Source organism: Rhamphochromis longiceps, linkage group LG7, assembly GCF_057381845.1.
Source record: "Rhamphochromis longiceps isolate RC_006_pf linkage group LG7, R_longiceps_female_GT1.1, whole genome shotgun sequence".
NCBI classification, from domain to species: domain Eukaryota; kingdom Metazoa; phylum Chordata; class Actinopteri; order Cichliformes; family Cichlidae; genus Rhamphochromis; species Rhamphochromis longiceps.
Genome location: NC_140563.1, coordinates 36,505,916 through 36,527,992, shown reverse-complemented (window position 1 = coordinate 36,527,992; position 22,077 = coordinate 36,505,916). Strand labels below are relative to the sequence as shown.

At 40.8% G+C, this 22,077-nt stretch overlaps 1 protein-coding gene across 2 annotated transcripts in view; it reads right to left on the bottom strand.

The window, feature by feature from the left end:
- Positions 1–206: 206 nt before the first annotated feature.
- The window catches only part of dpysl2b (dihydropyrimidinase like 2b), a 31,288-nt gene continuing 9,417 nt past the window's right edge, over positions 207–22,077 (bottom strand). For both annotated transcript variants that reach the window (XM_085413538.1, XM_085413539.1), the window contains exons 2-14: positions 17,637–17,725; positions 16,661–16,845; positions 14,396–14,560; positions 13,956–14,017; positions 12,867–12,947; positions 12,447–12,515; positions 11,427–11,547; positions 11,007–11,163; positions 10,751–10,892; positions 8,882–9,052; positions 5,800–5,979; positions 5,372–5,537; positions 207–3,830 (exon numbers count right to left, since the gene is read on the bottom strand). In XM_085413538.1, coding sequence (XP_085269664.1) covers positions 3,739–3,830; positions 5,372–5,537; positions 5,800–5,979; positions 8,882–9,052; positions 10,751–10,892; positions 11,007–11,163; positions 11,427–11,547; positions 12,447–12,515; positions 12,867–12,947; positions 13,956–14,017; positions 14,396–14,560; positions 16,661–16,845; positions 17,637–17,725 — 1,680 coding nt within the window. In that variant the 3' untranslated portion in view covers positions 207–3,738. The remainder of the gene's footprint in view (positions 3,831–5,371; positions 5,538–5,799; positions 5,980–8,881; positions 9,053–10,750; positions 10,893–11,006; positions 11,164–11,426; positions 11,548–12,446; positions 12,516–12,866; positions 12,948–13,955; positions 14,018–14,395; positions 14,561–16,660; positions 16,846–17,636; positions 17,726–22,077) is intronic.

Genomic DNA, 22,077 nt, shown 5'->3' with positions numbered 1-22,077 from the left:
ATGCAGCAACGGCTCCTTGCTCTTTAGTGTGCTAAGAGTCTGTGTGTGTGTGTGTGTATGTGTGTGTGTGTGTGTGTGTGTGTGTGTGTGTGTGTGTTTCCTCAATAGTCTGCAGTGCACTGTGAACTATGGTAGCATTCTGAATTCCACATAACCCAGCACAGGATTATGTAGTAATGTTTCAGCACTCTAAGTGAATAATGAAAAAAGTGTGTGTGTGTGTGTGTGTGTGTGTGTGTGTGTGTGTGTGTGTGTGTGTGTGTGTGTGTGTGTGTGTGTGTGTGTGTGTGTCCACAAAAACCTGTACTAATAGCTCCAGGTCAGGACGGGTTGCTGATGGCAACCTCAAATTTGACAAAGCGTTGCCATGACAAACAAAAAAAGCAAGAACCCCATGAGAGTGGAGGGGTCTGTCTCTACGGCAACAGCCAGAAACAACCAAAGAGCCAAGAAGGGAGGAAGAGAAAGAAGGAAAAGGGAGAGCGAAAGGAGCAGATGCAGCCAGACTGTGCTGGTGTTGTGGGCCTCACCCACACCTACACTTTTAACCAAACTGAAAAAGCGGTAACTGGATTTACTACAAGCTGCAGCAGAATGCTAACATGGATGTTGAAGAAGTTTTTGAAAAGTATCAAAAGAATTAAGAAACTGTGAAACAGTAAAATTCTCCACTTCTGACTTGCAGAGGTTTAAGTTGCCTTGAAGACATTCCTATCTCGTCACATATTTGAATGCTTCAGAGACGTGCATTTATTACATTCCCGTCTGCCTTGGATTCTTTAAATACATAAAGCATTTGTAATGCTGAAAGAGTCTGCCTTCTACAGACTTCCTGTTTTTTCAGAGGGGAGAAAACCTGGAACACTAGGGCTGAAAGTGTAACTTTTAATATCTACATTATGCACAAAACCACTCAGAAATTTGGGGTTACTTGGGAATGTCCTTTTTGCGCATTTGTTCTAATGAGAAGCCATTAATCACTGATTTTTCATGTAGCATCCATCTAGGCATACATTCAGCAGACTGTGCTTGAGTGACACAGTGCTACCTCCTGCAATGTGGTGACTAAAGAAGCCATAAATTTGGCTAGACAAGCAGGTAGGGCAGTTGTGTTAGTTTACACTCTCAAAATGCCCCACAAAGAGTTTTCATGCAACAGTGTGTACTAGTCTTTTCAAAAACCAGCACAATGAAGCTCTGAGGGCTACTATTTAACAAAGCTGCCATATGTAGTTCTATTAGATGCCTATTTCTCAAACAAGAGACTATGTCCTCTCACTCAATCGAGCATCCAGGTCCACCACTTTTCAGAGCCAGTTTTGCACCAGTGTGTGAAGGGAGCAGTACACACCGTTACATGAAAACATCCTTTTTTTTTAACAGTGTGCCCACTGACCACGGGAGACATGGTTGGTGGAATTGAGCTTCTCCATGCTGTCTTAGGATATCTCATTTCAATAGCAGGGATCACACCTCAAATATGATTAGGTTTACTGAAAGAAGTGCGTTTGGAGAGAGCAAGGACCTGGACCTGTGACTGCAGTTTAGGAAAGGCCACAGTGTGGATCGGTAACGGCTCCCTGGCATGGTAGTGGAGGCACAGCGCTCAGAAATATAGAACCGGAAGGGTGGTGCGTTTGAGGTGTAGTCCTATCCCTGAAATTCAAATAAATTATCTCCACTAAAAAATATATATATATCAGTGGTTTATAATGAAAGACAAGGTTATTTGACCCAATTTTCCACCAGTATAATATTACATTGATGACTATTTTGTACTGTATTTCAAAGTGATCCCTAACCCTTTTAGTGGTAGGGAATATGTATGTGTTTCACCTTTGGTTTCCCCTAAGTTGCTGTCACTATGTTAACTAGACAGGCGCATTTAAAGAATCTAAGCCCAGTTTATATAAGTGCCCCTGGTTATGTTCATGTCAAGTTTATTCAGCGTTTAGTCACAGGCAGAAAGATGGTTACTGGTGAAAATCAGTTGCTTCACTTAATAAAACCAGACTGTGCTGTTAAAAAAAAGAAAAGAAAAGGGAGAAGAACAATGCATACAGCTGCAGTACAGCCTGAAGCAATGTTAACTCCACAGCCATACTGAGAGCTGTACAGGAGCCTGCTGTGCGTGTCCCATTCCTCACACATCAACACTGCACACTAGTCAGAAGTACATTAGCTCATGTCTACTTTCAAGCATAAATCAATAGTGCTCAGCCCTTAGGCACCTAGTTACAGAATGACACTAAAAAGCAGTTTGACAACAAGTTCAAAACTATAAAACAACAGAACATTTCAACATATCAAGCACTGTTCATCTTTACAGGGCTCTATCTTCAGAATAGGCCCAATGAAAGCGCAAAATCTGGCACCTTTGAATCGGTTAATCCTGGCTATTTTACATCTTTTTATCTTACATCCTTCACTTACCTCAAAAACAATAACAAAACAAGAAGCTAAAATCTGACTATCAATACAACTTCTGTGGGTTCAGGCACATAAAGAGTAGAAAGAAAATGAGGTGTGTGTGTGGAGGGGAGGGGAGGGGGGAGTATAAAACAGTCACATTTGGAAGGAGAGACATTCTGTATGTAAATGCACTGCTTGGTGACGGACGGTTGTCAGATGTTTCTACTGCTGTCAATGAAGAATTTGGACCTTTGTGATTCCTGGGAATGTAAACAAATGGGAAAACATGTAGCTGCGTTGTGAACGGCACCTTCCCCACACTCCTAAAAGTTCTCTAAAAGGACGGCACTAAAGAGAAAGTAAGGCAAGGAAAGGCCGAGTCGGAAGTAACATTAAGTACAACTTTCTCTTTCCCCCTGTAAATCAATCCCACTTAACAATGACCTTACACACAGAGATGAAGAATAAAGCTCTATTTACTACGTGCCAAAAGCTCCTTCTGCTCCACAGGACTCTCCAGCTGACTCCCAACAGACTGTACCCATAGTACAGCATTACCATGTTCAATTTTTCAAATGTTAAGGCCGTCTTCGTGGCGAATAGTCAATTAAATATCAATTGTGGCACTGTATGAGAGACAGCAATGGACTGGAAAATGAAGCGACTGAAATGTGATATAATACAAATCACAGACTTCTAACAGCTGGAAGGAAGTATTAGATTCTTTTTGGCTGAATGAAATGCAAAATTGGTCAATTTCAAGCAACTTACTGTTTGGCCTATTCGAGAAAGAATAAAAGGAAATTAGTGTGTTTTTATATCCATGCTTCATTCTAACTCCTCACAAAATGCAAAAAAAAACATGGAAAAAGAACAGACATCCTGCTCCAACATCATCGTCTGCATAACATCACGTTAGTCTTACTCAACCCCTCAATGAAAACAACAGCAAAGCAAATATCACAGGGATACATGGGAGGGAGAAATTACAGTATAAAAATGAAATGATGCAGTCAAAAGTGCTCAAATAAGGAGTGTTATCAATTTTTTTGTCAATTTTTTCATCATATGAGGCAGACCTTCTTTTTTGTTTGTGTGTTTTTTCCTAACTCTGTCCTCTAGGAACAGGTTTTTGGGGGAGAAGTGGGGAAAAAAGCAGCAAAGGAGGACATGAAGGCTGGAGGCTAACAGGTGGCCTGATGAGGTGTTGTGAAGAGTTTGAATCTTGGTGTAATGCTGTAGCTTCTTCACCCCCCACCACTTCAGCTCCTGCTGGCCATACATCCACAAATCCTCATTTCCTCCTCAGCGCCTGAGGATGGGGCTCTAACCCAGGCTGGTGATGTTTGCCCTGCCGCCTGGGGGCGCCACGATGCGCTGGGTATTCCGGCGAGGAACGTTGTCATCAATCTGAGCTCCTGTGTGATTGAATGGAAAGGATTAGTTTTATGAATTTTGGTCTTTGTAATACTAGAAAGTGGCAGGAAAAATTCCTTTGGGAAGTCAACCACAGGAGGAAACATAAATTCCCCTTCACATTGTCCACAGTGATTTTAATTACAAGCCATAGCCATCCATAGTAAACCTACTACGAGCTACGACACTGTGAAACAATGGTCTGTGCTCCTGTCTGCATGATATCAACCTTGTTTTAACACTAACACATTTTATTTGTGACACTGCAGAAAAACTACTCTACCCACAATCCAAAACAGCAATGTCTCCAATTGGAGACATTGTTGGAGGTTGCTGCTGGAGGTCGCTGTTACCATGTAAATGTGAGCACAAAACATCAATTGGTGACTGCAGTCCAGAATGAAGCACCGTAATGTATTGATAACAAGGCCACACTTTGCCACACACATGTAAACGAAAAACGATTCAATTTGAGAAGGCTGGAAGCCATTTGTTACGGAAGCTGAAATTTGCAATGCATCGTGGGATGAGTAGTTCCTCAACACTGAAACGTAAAATATGCAGCTTTGCCTTTTCTTTCCCCCATTTTCCTTTATTTTTTTTCATCAAAATCAAATCTTATTTTTACAGTTACTATTTACCTCATAGCTGGCTGAAAAACTTCAGCCAGCATAATAAAATCTACTTTTTAAATATTTTGTCCTTTAAAAAGTGGGCGATGTTGAGGTCTGAGTGTAATTAATACACAAAATTAAGATGCAAAATCTTAACAAACTAAAAGACAAACAAAACATAACACAACACACTTCAAGTGGACGTGTTATATACTGATTATAGTATATGGTGGCTGCTCATTTTTAATGCGGCCAAACTTTTAATTCATGAGGTCAGTGACTGCTCAGGTACCAGACCCTTTTTCCACTCTTGGGTATTTATGGTGTCAGTGGAGCCAGATACCACATGTCCCTCAGCCAATAAGAGAAGTGAAATGGCCTTCAAGGGAGAGTAGCTAAAACAGCTCGGCTCAGACAGTGGATAGATTGAGATACTGTAGCAAGGTTTTTTAAGCTGTCAATCATGCACAGAAATAAATATAAAACTACAGCAATAACAAAATAAATGGGAAATGAATATTCACGCAAATTTACCAAGTATTATTATTATTAGCTCTGAAAGACAAATGTAAAGATTTTTCTGGTGCATAGTATCCAACCGCCTCTTTTATTTTATTTTTGATAGGTAGCCACGGTCCAACAGAAGGACCCAATTTCAGTGTAAAGTCTGCCCCTTACACTTGAATGAATGCATGGCTTATTTGAGAGCAATATGGGGCTATGCATGCAGTGTTTAACTCCGTATGTCATGAAAGAATCCCTTAGTTTAGGCTTTTCATGCAGATTAAATTTAGTGCAAAATTTGACTCATCAATGTTGAGTCTCTGATATACAAAAAGAAGGTAAATGGTTTTAAATCTCTCCCCAAAATGGATTCAGTGCTTCAACATCCCAAAAATGACTCCAGAACTGATGGTAACACAACTGACCGGATAGGCTGAAGCCAGATTGGTGCAGGTTGCGGACGGGTTGGCCAGGCTGTTTGGCAGGTGAAGTCTTGGCAGAGGAGGCTGGAGTCATGGTTTTAGGAGTGACTGACACCTCACAGACTGGACCATCATACAGTCCCCTGGGTACGCCTCTCAGCTCAGCCAGCTGCATTGTTGGAAATGAGACACAGGCCAGTCACAGCACTGGAAACTAGCAAGGAAAGATTCACACTGTGGAGCTGGATGTGTGGACAGTTTGGCCAATTCCTAACAAGATGTAACATCCCTCCAATTTTCCACAAATTACCAATCGTAAAAGAAATTGCTGGGTGTGGGAAGCAACTTTAATGTCAAAATGACTTCCAGTATGTTACCATCTGATTAAACGGTTAAACACAAACCCTAGCAGACAAAGAGGAGTGTTGTACCCTGCTGCGAGCTTTTATCCTCTTGTAGACGTAGTCAGGGAAAGGTTTACGGACCACGTAACGTCCTGAGCCCTCTGTGACGTGGAGGTTCCCGTCCTCCAAAACAATCTTGCCCTGGCTGATCACGACCAGAGGCCCGCCGCGCACCTCTGTGCCTTCAAAGATGTTGTACTCCACAGTCTGTGGGGAGAAGGACAGCAGTAGTGTCAAAAGTAACATACAATATAAAACATCACTACTTTATTATAGCATATAATTCCAAACATAAGGACTGAAGGATCTGAGTGTATTTACATATTTGAACATTTTCCCGCATTGTTAACTGTATTGCACTGTACGTACGACATTTTAAAGATAAGCCTTTTTGTTGGTGCTTTTAGATTTGAAACAGGTTTTAAGTTCTTGTCTGACACCCGACAGCTGTGTTCCTGTGATGTTTTATGGCAGCTGCTTGTTCCTCCTAACGCCATGCCGACACTTTAAATCATAACAGAAATACCTTCAAAGCGGAGATGCAGTCATTCAACTTCCCCCCGCTTATTTTCCGCTATCATAAGGCTGACGTAACCTCCTGTTGCACATTCTGCATGCCATTTTAGTTCACAGACTTATGAAGCTCGCACTGAATGTTTATTTGAAAAGCTGCCAGAGTTATATTGTAGGACTCACTGTGTAAAATTTCTATAATTTCATAGGAGCTTAACTGATTTAACTCACATAAAAGTGTTTCCTCGGGCCTACTAATGCAGAGTACAGAGGCATTAGTCTTCAGGCTGAGAGAAGAAGAAGGTGTTGTTTTAGTGCTTGTGTGTGGACATGGAGGGTGTGGAGGTTACCGTGTGACCAGTTTGAAAGCCCTACGACTCCTCTCCCAAAAAGCTTATTGAGCTAAAGCTGAGGTCATGGCAATCTGACAGAGCCTAAAATGAGATCACTGGTATATTGGGTTATCCTATGACACCCACACACATGCATGCATACACACTCCAAATGAGCAATTTCTCCCCTGAACACTGGTCCGTTATTTTCTGACCAAGCGGAACAAAAAGGAAACCGAAGAACATGACGGGATTAAGAAGACAGATTCCATGAGTGTGTACAGCTCACTCTGTCTTCCATGCATACACACACGGATACAGATGCACAGTGACCGGCCTGCTAACAATCAGAAATGATGTGTTCCAGCTCTCTGGCAGATTTTAATGATGACATCACTCCCTCGACGCTGTGTGAGGCCCACACCCTCTTCAGCAGTCAGGCTGCCATAAAACAAGAGTCCTTGATCACAACAAAAGAGTTATCAACCACTTATTTTGAATGTCATCAGTTACATGCATAACAATTAGTGTCATTAGCATTAGAAGAATGAATAGTGTGTTTGAGGGCCTCAGTGTGACTGAAAGGTCATTAAACATTGATGGGCAGTGATGGGGCAATACGGATTGATAGCACCCCCTGAGAGACTTCAAAGTTGAATCCCCCACATTAGCTTTCAAATGCATATATTAACTTTGGTGGGCAAGTGCATCATGTCCACAACAAAGCCACACCCCCACATCCCAAAGTCATTCACTGTGGCATTTCTGCACAGCAGCAGTAGCTCGTTCACAAACTCCTCCATGCTAGTTAAGCAGAGCAGTCACATCTAAGGTTCTCTGTGGTGCAGATTCCTAACAAAACATGTTATTGCATTTCTGAAATTTAATAGAAGAGACCTGCCAATTAAAGAACACTAAACAGAAATCCACAGAAGAATCCCAAAGACATAAAGACAGTAATTGTTCAGTGCCAGAAAGCCCCCCAAAATAGCGTTGCAACAGTTTCTACTTTGCGGTTGTAGAAAAAAAAATCTACTGGTTATCATAGTAAATATGTAAGCAAATGTTATATACGTGTTCCCCAACAGGTAATGCAGGAACTGGATTGGGAATCAGGAATGGAGAGACACGCCTGGACCTAACTGCCAGACCTCCGGATGTCAGCCCCGCTATCCTCTGCAAGTGCAATTCGTCAGCCACACCCATTAACAGCAGCTCTCCTCTATGATCCATGTGCTTAGTAAAATGCACATGGCCAGGAAAAGAACTGACCCGTGGGATCTGTTCATTTTAAGACCGTGAGCAGTCTGTAAGAACCTCTTGAGTGATTCAGTAGTCACACACCAGCTTTTACATTTACTCTTTCAGAAAGAGTTAAAGTAGGAAGGTCCACATTTTAGAATGCAGGATATTTTGTTTTAGCAATTTAACAAGGGCAAATTAAAAGCTTATCAAACAGTATTAATCACTTGATGAAATTACCTGAATTTTATCCAAATCTAAATAATCTATTCTCTGTGGATCCTGAACTCTGACACCAGTTTGAAATGAATGAGACAATGAGATTTTAATTTATACATGTAGTTTTGAGGCTCTTGTGGTCATGGAAGTGGTCATTAAAGTTACTGCTCTCTCCTCATTCATAAGGAGTTACCAAAATGGCTAGTTTCAAGGCTAGCCTTTTACAAGTAGGAGTATATCTGCATTCCAATACTGAGTCTTTGTCATAGCGCCACCTACAGGAAACCAGAAGTCCAGGGGTTGTATTTTCACGATCTTATCTTCATATTTTGAAGCCTGTGGGTTTTTATTTAACACTGCTGCTTTAAATTGCATCAGTGGTTTAATATGATAATATATACTTTTGTTACTGGACTCCAGTTTTTGTTAAAAAGTCCTGTTCTTAAAATATAAACATGCCCAAACCGATCCACAGTCACAACACAATAGACTTACAGGAAGTTCGCTGTCCTATATTTTTATAAACTACTCTTAGCTGATTAACCAGAACCACTCAAAATTTGGACAGCTCCATTTTTCAGACCTTCAAGCTTTTTGGTTTTCATCTAACGCTGTTGCTATGACGATGTATTGTTTGAAAGAAACAGGAAACAGTTCCTTAGCAGCTTGGAATGCCCGCAAACTTTTGGCACATGCAGCGTATATAATTAAAGTCAGTATATGGTAGGCTTTCATTAGCGAAGAAAAGAGACCTCTGTGTCAGTATTAATAGCTAGTTATGTAGAAATAATTGAGGACCATACCGACTGGTGGCTCTTGGCGGAGATGATCTTTGTGACGTCAGGGTCCCACAGCACCAGATCAGCATCTGAGCCCACAGCAATGCGGCCCTTGCGGGGGTACAGGTTGAAGATCTTGGCAGCGTTTGTGCTGGTCACGGCCACAAACTGGTTTTCATCCATCTTACCCGTTACCTGAAATAAGTCAGAGCTGAGAGTGAGAAAGCTACCAAAGCTTGTGACCTCTTTTGTGTTTTGTCCGTTTCACGTGTATTCACATACGGCCCTTTTTTGAATTAATCAAGATCAACCCTCCTAAATCCTCTTCTTGCACCAAGAAATTTAGCTTGTTTTTGTTCTGTTTTTTGTAGATCTGATAGAGGACAAAGCACTGTTTTTGGCCTTCAAAGTACATAGGAGTGGGTGGAATTTTTGGGGCTATGACCCTTGGAAGTTTATCCAAAGTGTACTTTTTAAATAGTTTAATGTCACCAGTTTAATGTCACAGGCATTAAACTGGTGTTTTCCTACTATTATTATGATATATTATACTACTATTAAACCACTAATAGTAGTACTACTATCATAATACTACTATTATGATATAGTTCATGATATAGTTTGTGATTTTGGTGCTCAAATGTGGTTTGATAAAGCAGAAACACTGAAGAGAAACAAGGTTTAGCATTAGAGTGGGTTTGAAATCGATTTGTTGTATTTATGCAAACTGAAATGGCTGGGGTGTGACTTTGACCTTATCACAGCTTAGAATTACTGGGGAAAATAGTAATAATTTAAAAATTGGAAAATGTTGAGCCATTTATATGTATTTTGGGGACCTGCAACATGGAAAATAATCCTGGAAGAAGTTATTGTACCAAAAAACAAAAAATAAAAAACAAGCTAATTGTTTTGACAGATTTTTAACAGAATGACAGTAAGGGGCGAATTTTTTTTTCATTTAGTACTGTTAGTTTTAATCTAATATGATACAAAATCTAGCATTTTTACTTGTAACAGAGTACATTTAAAGGATGGTATCAGATTACTTTTATAAAATCACCTCATTCCCCTTTAATTACATTTTTAGGGTTGGCACAACTCCTACAGCTCGGTGATGTATTCCCAATAAAGCCGTTCCCTTTTAGCTGGATGTAAATTGGAGTAAAGCTTTACTTCACTCCATATGTCAATTTGGTTTTTAAGCAGTTGCATGCTTATTGTCAACAGCATGCCTAGAGACGCCGAGAGACCTATAATACACCGGCAGTGAGTTTCTGTTTACAATGCACAGGTTAAACAGACCGCAGTGTGGACTTGAAGTGAACCGAACACTTCTCAAATGAGTCCCAGTTCAGTTTGCCTAAAAGAGGTCTGACATCATTTACAGTGTTAACATAAACGTGAAAAGAGCTGACTAACTGCTCTGAGCTGCTTTGAGGGAAGAATGGAGCCAAGAGTGAAAACGCCTTTAGTGTATTGTGAGACACAGTCCTGTGAAAGAATAAGTCCACCCTTACCGCTTCCATGGGAATTAAGGGGGTAAGTAGCAGCCAGGTGCTGTTAATCAAATGCGCCTGATTAACTGAGCATCAGAAAGTGTGAGCACCTCTATAAAAGCAGAAGTTTTGGCAGTTTGCTGGTCTGGAGCTTTCAGGTGAGTGTTAACACAATGCCACCATCGTCATAAAGAAATTTCTGCAAACCTCAATGAACTGAAGCAAACTTGGCCTAAAGACTTCTATAATGATGTGAGAGACTGAAGTCATACAGAAAATGATTACCTCAAGTTATTGCTGCTAAAGGTGGTTCTACAAGCTACTGAATCATGGGGAGTTTTCACAGGACTGCACAGGGTCTTGTGAACTCCACCCAAAAGCAAAATTTACTCACCACACACTTGTCCCAAATGATAGACATCCTCTCCTCAGTGCCATTCACACCCTCAGGAATCAAGCTGAAGTCATCTTTGCCCACAGCACGCTGGGCAGTGTTAAAGGGACAATGTGCACTTCCTGTCACCTGAAGGTCTCCACTATGTAATAAGTTTAGTACAAAAAAGACAGACAGGACTGTGTCATGCTCAGAGAAAAAGCACTGCTGACATTTTCTTTTTAACTTTGCCTATAACGTGTTTGCATCCAATTACCAGGAGAGCAGGGAGTTGAGATAGTCTGGTGTGGTCGGGTCAGGGCTCAGTGGAGGAGAGGTGACGTAAGCAGCCGCTTTGGCCCAATTCTTGCTCCAATAGTGTGAACCGTCTGTTCCCAGACTTGCAGTGATTGGCTCTCCATAGACAACAGTGCCTATAAAGACAAGTCCCATCATAGCATAAGATCCTATGTTCCTCACGTGCATGTCATGCGAACTCATGCAAAAGCTTCATTGCATCTATTTGTACTTATCTGTGTTTATTTTACCGTTTTCTGTGAAGTCTACTCTATAATTAATCTTAATCATAACATAAAATTGGGCTTAAATTTAATTTAGTTTCATATTATTGTGAAAATCCACTAATATTGTCTTTTTCCTCTCTGACGATGGGCAGTATCTTTATCTTAGTTCTCACCCTTCTTCCTGGCCTGAGCGATGACATCAGAAGCGCTCTTGCTCATCACCTTGGTGACATACAGCGGGCAGTTGGTCTGGTTGGCTACAGTCACAGAGCGGTTAACGGCCTCCGCCTCCACCTGGAATACAGAAGAGTTCACTTTAATAGATGGAGGTGATGACCTTTCTTATTCCTCTCTTCTTCATTTCAGTCTTCGTCATTTTAATGTGTGCACAACAGTATGTCAATGCCCTGGTGTTTTAGATATCACATGTATTTATAAAGGTAAATAACTTATATATAGTATATAAAATGAATAAATGAGGTGAATCAATTTAAGCTAAATATTAAGGAAATATCTAAGTATTCAGCAGCGAGCTGTAGCTTCATATTTAACTCATATTCTCCTTGCATAGCAATGCAGGTACAACAAGGTTAAACACTGAAGGGAGACGTTTTCTGATAGATTAAATGACAGAGAAAATGTTCCGAGGTGAAAAGCAATATGGAATTTAAAATTTTCTAGGTCAATTTATTGCAACATTTCAAGGTATTTTTCATTATTTTTATGTCTCTTTTTCCATGTATGACCATGGAAAATGGTCAAGATTTGATTAACCTGAGCAGGAGCAGCACTGCCATGACAATTTAACTTGTGCTTTTTCCCCTAAGGCCCCTAAGAAATCACTGCCTTCATCAGATGATAATTAGAAAAATACAGAAAACCTTAAGAAGAAAAACTGAGGAACTGATTTTAAAATAACATTGATTTATGCAGGGAGGATGTACTCAATTAAAGTGGCTTTAGGGCGTGATTATCTACATTCATCATGGGAAAAGGAGAAAGTTACAAAGATTATAAAGAAGTGAAAAATCCAGAGCCTCAAGGTAAAACTTTCAACGATTCAGACGCAGCAACGCTGAAGCCCGTAAAGGTCACATCCCCTACTGCGAAAAAACCCCAACAACTTGGAGATGAACCGATACGCTTTCCTCAAAGTCCAAGCAACATTTCACAGAGTTGTAGCTGTGACTCACCTCCTCAGGGCGGCTCAGCACGTGTCCTTCAGGCCCAGTGATCCCCTGCTCCAGCATCCTGCGCTGCTCCTAAACACACGCACATGAGCACACACAAAGCGCATTGGGAAATACGAGATGTTGAGTCATGTGCAGGTGGACGAATGTTTGTCATGACTGGCTTTGGCAGTGAAAACTAAGCAGCTCTGAGAATATCTATCCTCATCTGTTGGCTATTAACAGCTTAGCACTGAACATTTCGTCACAACTGAGAAGAAACTGATGTGTCACAGTCTTTGAGCTCAAAGTCCAGCTTTCAAGCGGTATCTCATAACCCTCAAAGCTTAGGGCGTTAAGATTCCATTTAATGCAAAAATCCTGCAGAAAAATCATGTCTGTTCATCTCCAGATGGCATCTTGTTATGGTATGAAGAGTCATACCTCAGCTACGATGTCACCATTCTCAGCGTGAACCTGGGCGATGGCTCCCAGATCGCGGATCACACTGAAAACCTCATACACCTGCAGCAAAGACAAAGACAGTAAAATTTTGAACTCCAGCACAGACCTAAAGTCTAGTTGTATCAATTGTTTTAGATGAAGAGGAACTCACAGCATGGGGTTTTTTTTTGCTTTTTTGATTTCCAGCAGTGATATATTGGAAAAATCTTTTCTTTTTAAGTCAGTGGGTCATTCAGACAATGTCTTTGTCTGAATGAATGTGACTAATTGGAAAAAGGGCTAACATTTGGTCTACCCTAGTATTTATTTGGTTTAAAAGATGGATTTAAAGTCTATAATTGAATAATTTTAGCAAACATAAGCTCTTTTTTCCACTATCAGTTGTGGGTAACTGATTGTGTAGTAATCTTTATTAGCGAGTCTCCCACAGTCTGAAGTTTAGGAAACACAGCGAGTTCACAGACAGAAGAAAAACTGTGGTGATGAACGAGTCATCATCCCCCCAACCAGGACTGCTAAACATGCAACAATAAAAAGCCGTCAGAGTTTGACACGGAAGAGAAAATGATAAACTCTGGCTGCACCCAACTGCCAGCATTCCTCACACAGGTGCAAAGATCATCACAGATCTGTTTCAAAACTGCTTTCAGGTGGGATTAATTCATTTTCAGTCAGAAAGAGAGTTTGTGGCTTTCATTATCCTGTCGCTCTCCCAAGAGAAACACACAGGAAAATCAGCACGAGGGGAAGCCTAGCCAAGACAAACAGACTCGCACAGTAAGTCACGCTGTAGAGTGAGCGCGTGAGCCAAAATCAAGAGTAGGATATGACTTTTATGATAGTATTAGGTCAGATTTACTGTAGGCTTTCAATCTCTTTCTCTTCCTCTTTAGGTCAATACTTAATGCCTGTTTGTTGCCCTGGCGATCGGACAACAGTATATCTAATATCACCGCTGTAAGTATAAGCAGCCTTTAAGCTAAAAGAGTTTGTACAGAAGGGCTGTAGCATAATTCAATTTATTGTAGCACAATACAGAATATGCTGAAAAATTCAGTGACAACCTACCTGAGCATCAGTAAGCTGGAAAATATCCTTATAAGCCAGGTAGACCAGGAAAGAGTTAACACCTGAAAGGTTTAAAGCAGAAAAAAATACTAATCATTAACCAACTTAAATACGAAGTTCCTTGGTAGATGATGAACCCTAAGTTTGGATCATTTGAATGCAAGAAAACTATTGTGTAAAATAAGACCCTTTATTGTGGGTTTTTGCGTGTGTCTTGCTAAAAAGTGAGTAGAACATCTCTTTCTGATGCTTTCATTCTAAAAAGTTGCATTAAATGCATCACGTGCAGGCTGCTGCACTCAGGTTACAGGACTGATACTGACTGATGTTAATCTTTTTGCATCGAACAGATCTAAATATTAATTTTTCCAATCACGTTCCCAACGCGCAAATCTTTAATTCAAGATAATCAAACATGACTGTGGTTACGTGAGACGTACCGTGATCCTTCACGAGCGTCTCCATCTCTTCCTGGATTCCCTTGTGCCACTCGGTAATGTCGATATGCAGAGAGTAATCGCAGCAGGACTTGCTGTCGGCCCATTCACGCCACTGCTCGAAGGCTGACATAAGGCTGGTGCCAGGCTCAGGTAGCACATGGTCAACTAGACGCACACGCACACACACACGCGCACGCACACACACACACACACACACACACACACACACACACACACACACACACACACACACACGGTTAAACAGCTACACAAATACAGGAACTCTGCTGTCTTGTATTTTATCTATCTTTTATGTTATGTAGTATCCAGGCCTAATGGACAATGATGTATTTCACGCCTGGCTGTATGAACATGTGGAACAAACTGATTTTTAAAAATGATCATATTTACACACCAGAGTCAGACCTGAAACTGTATGAAACGTGTCTGATTAGAAACCTTTCATATCTAGAGCAAGATGCAAACTCCAGGGCTAAACAGTGAATGCAGAAACTGCAGTTCCTGAAGTGGCCACTTTAGGCTTTCCCCAAAACACATTCTTAATAGAGTTCAATGCTAAAATGCCCAACTTTACATTTGCTATTTTTCCTCTTTGATACATATGTATGTAGACTGAATGTCTTTGTAAGGTCCTGTGTTCCTCCTCTCATCCCCAAATGGTCACAGCAGATGGCTGACCCTCCTTGAGCCTAGTCCTGCCACAGGTTTCTTCCTGTTATAAGGGAGTTTTTCCTTCCCACTGTCGCCAAGTGTTTACTGATGGGGGTTGTTTGATTGTTGGGATTTTCTCTGTATTATTATAGTCTTTACCATATAATATAAGGCCCCTTGAGGAAACTGTTTTTCTGATTTGGCACGATATAAATAAAAGTGAATTAATAGAATTTTTTTAACTCGCGTTTAAATTTAACAACGCTCACAAGGTCAATATAAGAAGTCTATGTTTGAGTTTTGGTGAGTGAAATTCTAATACTATTATATTTACGATTTAGCAGGTATCTATTGTGTGAAAGCCCTGCTAACTAATATCATCACAAATCCCTCCAAAACATTGTCCCTACTGGCTCCAAGAAAAACCCAACAACCTAACATGACTATTACCAGTGAGTGAGTGGTGTCAAGGTGGCTAAAATGTACCTTTTATATGTAGTCTGTAGTTAAGATTGGATTCAGATGCCTTTAATTAAGCCTAAACTACATTGAATAGAGCATTTCATTATAGAAATCATCTCTATTTGGCAAGTGTCACCAGGCTGCAGGATGTTACACACCAATTCCAGACCTGACTAAGCCCCTAAGAGGAGCTACAGCAATCGGCTTTTAGCTTGGGGTAAAAAAGGCATGCAGTGTGAGTATGTTTTGCTGCCAGGAGGAGGATGGTGTTCCTGTTGAGTCAGCAGAGGGAGGGCCAGTGTGACATTTACAGTTCAAGTTTTCATTTAGCTTTGTTTTCTTTGCTCATTACGTCAACTCTTTAAATTTGTATGTAAATTTAAAAATAACATTACCATTAAACCAATGTAAGAACCAAGATTTGCTGTTACATTATATTTACGATATTTTGTTAGAAAAAAAAATCACTGATAAAACACAGGGTAAGAGTTTGGGTTTTTTTTTTTTTTAAATCTGGGTACAACTTGAAACTGACTCCAATGCCCTGTTTAAAAACTATGTCTAGGACAAACCAAGCCATAACAAAACTACAGATAGATGGTAACTCAAAGGAAGTAGAAAGAAATTCCTGCGGACAAGTTTTCAACTAATGCTTAAACTCTTAACTTGAGCTTAACGACTTTGAAGTGCAAGGGAAACGAGCCCAAGGAGAAGAAAATCTGGGCTTTGCAAGCACCATTAAGAAATTCAGAATACTACAACTACAACAGGCCAAAATTACATAAACAGGGTGTATAAAATAATAGCAAACAAACTACAGAGTCTGTCTGTCTCTTTGGAAACTTCCTGACACAGTATGTACAGCAATCAGCACCTCATGGCTCAGAGTGCTCCGACCAGATGGATGGGTTCATATTTTGGCTTGCTCATGAGCAGGCCTGGCACGCTTCCTGTTCTCATTAAGACATGTTCAATTAGGGCCAATCAGTAAATGAAGAATCACTGCGGGGAAAAACCCACCACAGACACACTCAGCTTCCTTTCACTCACACAAAGCTTTCAGACACCAACTTTAACCCATTTCTGAATCTTCTGTTGCAGACAGCAGGGGCTTTGTGCTCAGCAACTCACTGATCATGGTGGTGCCTCCGGCCAGCGCCGCCTTGGAGCCCTGGTAGAAGTCATCAGCGGCGGTCATGCCCCGATCGGGCATCTGGAAACGAGTGTGCACATCGATGCCACCGGGCATCAGCATCCGACCATGGGCATCGATGGTTTTTACCCCACCGGGCACAATGAGGTTTTCCCCGATTTGTCTGAGTTAAAGAGAAAAGCAACATTTAAACTGCTGATTACACCACCCTTAGTAATTTTAGAAAGCAGAATTACAAATGAATTAGTCATTTTAATTTCATTAATTACATTTACTATTTTTTAGTAATTAGTGGTTTCATATACTTATGGGTTAGGGTAGTAGTTTTTGAGTATGTATCAATGCTCATCATTTTCTTTGTGGCAGTTTCCATTACGCTCTGCAAAAAAGTAATTAACTTCTTACTCACAACTTTTCCTGTTTTGTATAGCAAACACAGTCAAAACTAAAAACTGACTGCATTGTCAGCTTTCTCCAGGGCCGTCTGATAAAAGCCAGACTTGAGAAAAAATATCTGTCCTGCATTGCTAGAGCTCATCATCATAAATAAATCATCCTACTCAGTCACTTTTGGCACTAAAACAGCTTAGTTTCATGACGATTAACCTAACGAATTTACAGAAAAGTTATAATGACAAGCTAAAAAAGTGATCAGAATTGTAGTATGGCAGTGCTGGTTTCATTTATTGGTAACTTTGACATTAAACACTGAAGATTTTATATGGCAATAATGACAAGTTTACTTTTCACTCTGCAAGAAGAATGTATTATTTGTGGTGCTATTTAGAGGTAATTGTATATCATAGTGAGATTATGGTGAGATGAGTAGTAAACTCTACTTGCTGCAGAGGAGGCCCTTAGTTAGTTTGTAGTGATTCAGCCGAGAGCTTCAAACATGGACATGGTAAAAGTTGGGTTTTTAATAAACTGCCGGCAGCTTAAAGGAAAACTCACTTGATGACTCCATCCTCCATATAGATGTCGGCACAGAAGGACTGGTCATCATTCACAATCTTGGCCCCTTTGATCAGGAGACGGTCGCTCTGGAAAACAATAAAGAAGGTGAATTGCTGCACATTTTTGTTTAAAAAAACAGCTTGAGTTAATCTGTAGGAATAACAACCCTGTAAAAGACATGGATTTATAGCCGCCTATAAAAATACGCTTACAAGGGTGAGTATCCGATTTGGCTCAACTGGATGCTGGATTAAGGGCATTTGATGAAAGACGTTTTGGGAAATGTCACTTCAAGGAGTGGATTGGCAACAATCACAGCAAAACATAAATACTGGCTCTGCTTGGCCTTTTTAGGCTGCCGTCTGATAAGGAACACATGGCTGTGCATTGTCTCTCAGCTGACACTGGCTTTCCTATTCTGCAAACACACACGCATACAGATATCTGTAAACACACTGTACACACTCTTAATACTCTAACACACTGATCCGGTGGGGGTGGCTGATTGGAGGGGCAGGGGGTAAAAGAGTATTAAGAGCTGGGATGTTTGGACCAGCACCAGTTTTTTTTGTGTGTGGATGTTTTCACTGTGACACTGTTTATGTCAGGCTGGCGGTGGAAAGACATTGTGAAAAGAAGATGAATACGGACAAAGAAAAGACGTTAATCTAAGGAGGGGACTGGATTCAAACAGTCTGACTGCTTTAAAATGGGATTAGTGAACATCTGCAGTACACAAAGCATTATCTCCAAATTAAGAAGAACAACAAACTTCTAGATCCCTGTGCTGAGAGCAAAGAGAGGGCCCAGTGCATTTTCATCACCGCTCCTCTCACTGGTGGATCACTTGATCTTTGCTTTAAAAGCAAAATTAGGGAAATCATTCACTGCTCGGACAATAAAGACAGCAGCCCGCCTCCAGACACACCCATCTGCCCCCTTCATGTGGTCGAATTATCGCACAAACAGACGTGAGAGAGAACCAATCAGGCCACTGAGCGTGTAATCAATCATCCATGCCTGCTGCCGTGCCACTTGTCTCTATGCTGGAGAGAGGACGGGGAGGAGGGGGGAGTCTACCACCTCCACAGTCCCTCCTTCGAGCCACCCCGGGGAGGCCCTGGCCCTCTCTCCAAGAAAGGGAGTGGCAGCTATGTCACAAGGGCTCCAGCGTTCCCCCTTCTAACAAAGGCTGCTCTGTTTGAGGCGCTGCCACTGGCTGCTGCCAGGCCAGCAGCTTCAGCCCAGAGGACAACTGCTGTGCTGCAGGCAGCACAAACCATAAGCCAGCTCTGTAAAATATTACCTAATAGGTTGTTTATATAACACAGCCACATATGTAGAAATAACGCAAACTTATTTAGCTCACTTAAAAAAATAAATAAATAAACTGAATATCTTTTAGCTTAGTATGTAAACAGACTAAGTTGGTCTATTTGGTGGTTTTAATGACCAACATTCAATATTTACTACAGGAAAGTCTTAAAAATATAAACAGATTAATGGTTTAAAAAAAATGATGGATGTTGCAAAGAAACGCTCCATAAATATGCACTTCTTTTGCATAACTTTAGTGCTGTTGCAGGGGGAAAATTTTGACTGGGACCAACAATGCCATTCATAACCAGACCCCAGTGTGAAGGACCTCAGCTGTTTTTTACTAGCAGAGGTAAATGCAGCCTCAAGATGGCTGCCCAATAATTTCAGTTTCATAGTCTTCAGCTTTGACGGCCACTGACTCAAGTGATGTCCATCAGATCCGCAGTTCCCTCAGGAGCCACAAAAGCTTTAAACCCTTTTCCATGTACAGTAGTACCCCTGAATAGGAAAAAACAAAGTCCTCACACAATGATCTCAGATATATATACCTATCCAAATTTCCTTATGACTGCTTTTGAAGCATTTTTTTCCTCACATGTGTACTAACGTTTCACATATTAGCAATACCCCGTATTCTTCTGGATGAAATATAGAATGGAGTAAAGTACACAGTAAAACAACTTCAGCTGACTGCAGCAGCTTCTGGAAAATGCCTTGCAGTTGTCATCTGAAAGGTGTGGCCACACTCTGACAGCAGTGATGGAACTAATGCAGATAGATCATGTGGTAATCTTCGATCTGTGTGGAACAGAGTGCTCTGGTTGAGCGACTGGCTTCGCTCCAGCCCGCTGCTGGCCCGTTTTCCTCCCAACAACTGCTTTGAAATATGCCGTTACATCATGCGCCCCGTCATGACTGTCATTATCACATTACTCACTGAACTTTGCCAAGACACTGCAGCCCTTCTCACAAAATTGCACCTATTGCGCTGTTTCATATAGAGCTGTATTTGCAGAACAATTAGTGTCCCTGAATCCAGAACCGTGCTTTAAAATAATTCAATTGTTTTAAAGCTCGCAGGGGTCGTGTGACAGAGCGTGTGATTGTACTGGATCTGTGCCAAGCATGACAGTGACCTTTCCTTCGTGGGAACTTTTTCAGAGCTCACAAACAGGATGTGGATAAAGCTCAATGGGCCCACTGTTACTAAACTACTGTGTTTACATTCCAGGCTACAACCTTACTGAGATTGCATACAAGGCAAAAACAGTTCAATGAGCATTAAAAAAAACCTGATCTGTAACGTAATTAGGACACTTATAAAAACAATCACTGAATATTTTGTTTAACACAGTAACTTTCCTCAACCTCCTTCACCTCTGTTTCCTCAAACAAAACATCCTGGACTAGTGTAATACTTTCGGCATAGTGGGCGGAGCATGGAGACAGAGCATAAATAAGTCCCACCCACACCAAAGGGGCAAACAGTTCATGGCTCCTTTTCTATCTGCTGATAGATGCCAAAAAACTGCAGTGCAGTGGGACGCAGTATCAACAGAGCCTAAAACTGAGCCCTCCAGAAAACAGGAGTGAACACGTGACTCAAACTGTGGGATAATGAAGCTCAGAAGCCTGCTGTGTTGTCTGTCTTTTGTTAATGATAAGTGTCAGTTTTAGACAAATTTATTTCCTTAAGTATTATGAGATTGTCTGCAACTTTAATTACTGTGAAGTGTGGATAATTTAGATATCTATGACTAATGTTTTGTTTGTGTTTATTTGTTTTACCTTAGCTATAAGAGCTTGTGACTGGAAGGGGCAACGTCCAGAGCTGAAACAACAACTCCAGTTCGTCTCTGTGCCTCCTGAGGCTCGAGTCAATCCCCACAGACTTCTATATTAGAGAACTGAAGTGCACATTTACAGCTGGGTACAAAATATAGTTTTGTCCTCTATGGATTCCTTCCTCCTTCATAACAACTCTGAGTGGCAGGAATTTCTTTGTAAATCATCTATCTGGGTGTGTGTTTGCATTTGGTGCCTTTGTAATGTAATACCTGAATAATATTAACCCTCACTATTATGTACTGACGATACCAGAAGTTCTTGGGGGGGTTGTACTTATCTTCTTGAGTGAAAGTCTAGTTAGGGCTAATTAGCCAATGTACCCTCAGTGTACTTTGCTACGAGCTCTGGGTAGTGACTGAGCAAAAGAATGAGATCGCACATACAAATAACCTCCCTTAGAGATACAGTGAGGAGTTTGGTCATTCACAAGAGACAAAGAGTAGCGCAGCCACTCCTCCACACTAATATGAGCCAGCTGAAGGGGAGGAGGTTGCTGGGGGAGAGGGAGGTCTGGGTTTCTCTAATTAGACTGCTGCCCCCACAAGCTGGACTTAGATAAGTGATAGAAGCTGGATGGATTCTATCTGAAAGCCATTAGAAAAGACTTCCAGTTCTATAGAAGTATACGAGAGAAAAAAAGGTATTTTGGGTCATATTAAATCTGTTATGTAAGTATTGGTCATATCATGCATCAACATTGATATGGTATAAAGCGGCACGCTTGTTGACAATCATAAATCATTAACCAGTAAGGTTGCAATAGATGACATCGCAGCAGCTACTTTCATCTTTTACACTTTTGATGACTCCAATCTTTGATCCATAAGGTAACTTCCAGTTCCAAAAAAACCCAACATGGTGATGGACAAAACACTGATGTTGAAGCTTAACAGTGTCGAAAACCAACAATTGATGACTATGTCCATTTTTTTTAATATCCATGCTGTTAACACATTGCTGGCATTAGATTTTAAATAGCTCTAACATAGAAATATCTCATTTTTAATCCATCTGCAGGCATGTTGTTAGCACTTTAACCCCGAGATGTATATTGTGGATCAGTTTTTCCATCCAGTAGGGATCACTTTAGAATATCTCATACACTCTGTTTCTAAATATCATTAAAGTATATCAGCTGGATTCACATTGGATTAAATAAAACTGAATTTTACATGGAAAGAGATCAAGAAACAAGTCCCAGCAAGGCTGGTAAACTCTGCATATCATGGTTAGCCATCAGCAAAATAACAAAGTATAAAACAGACAGGTT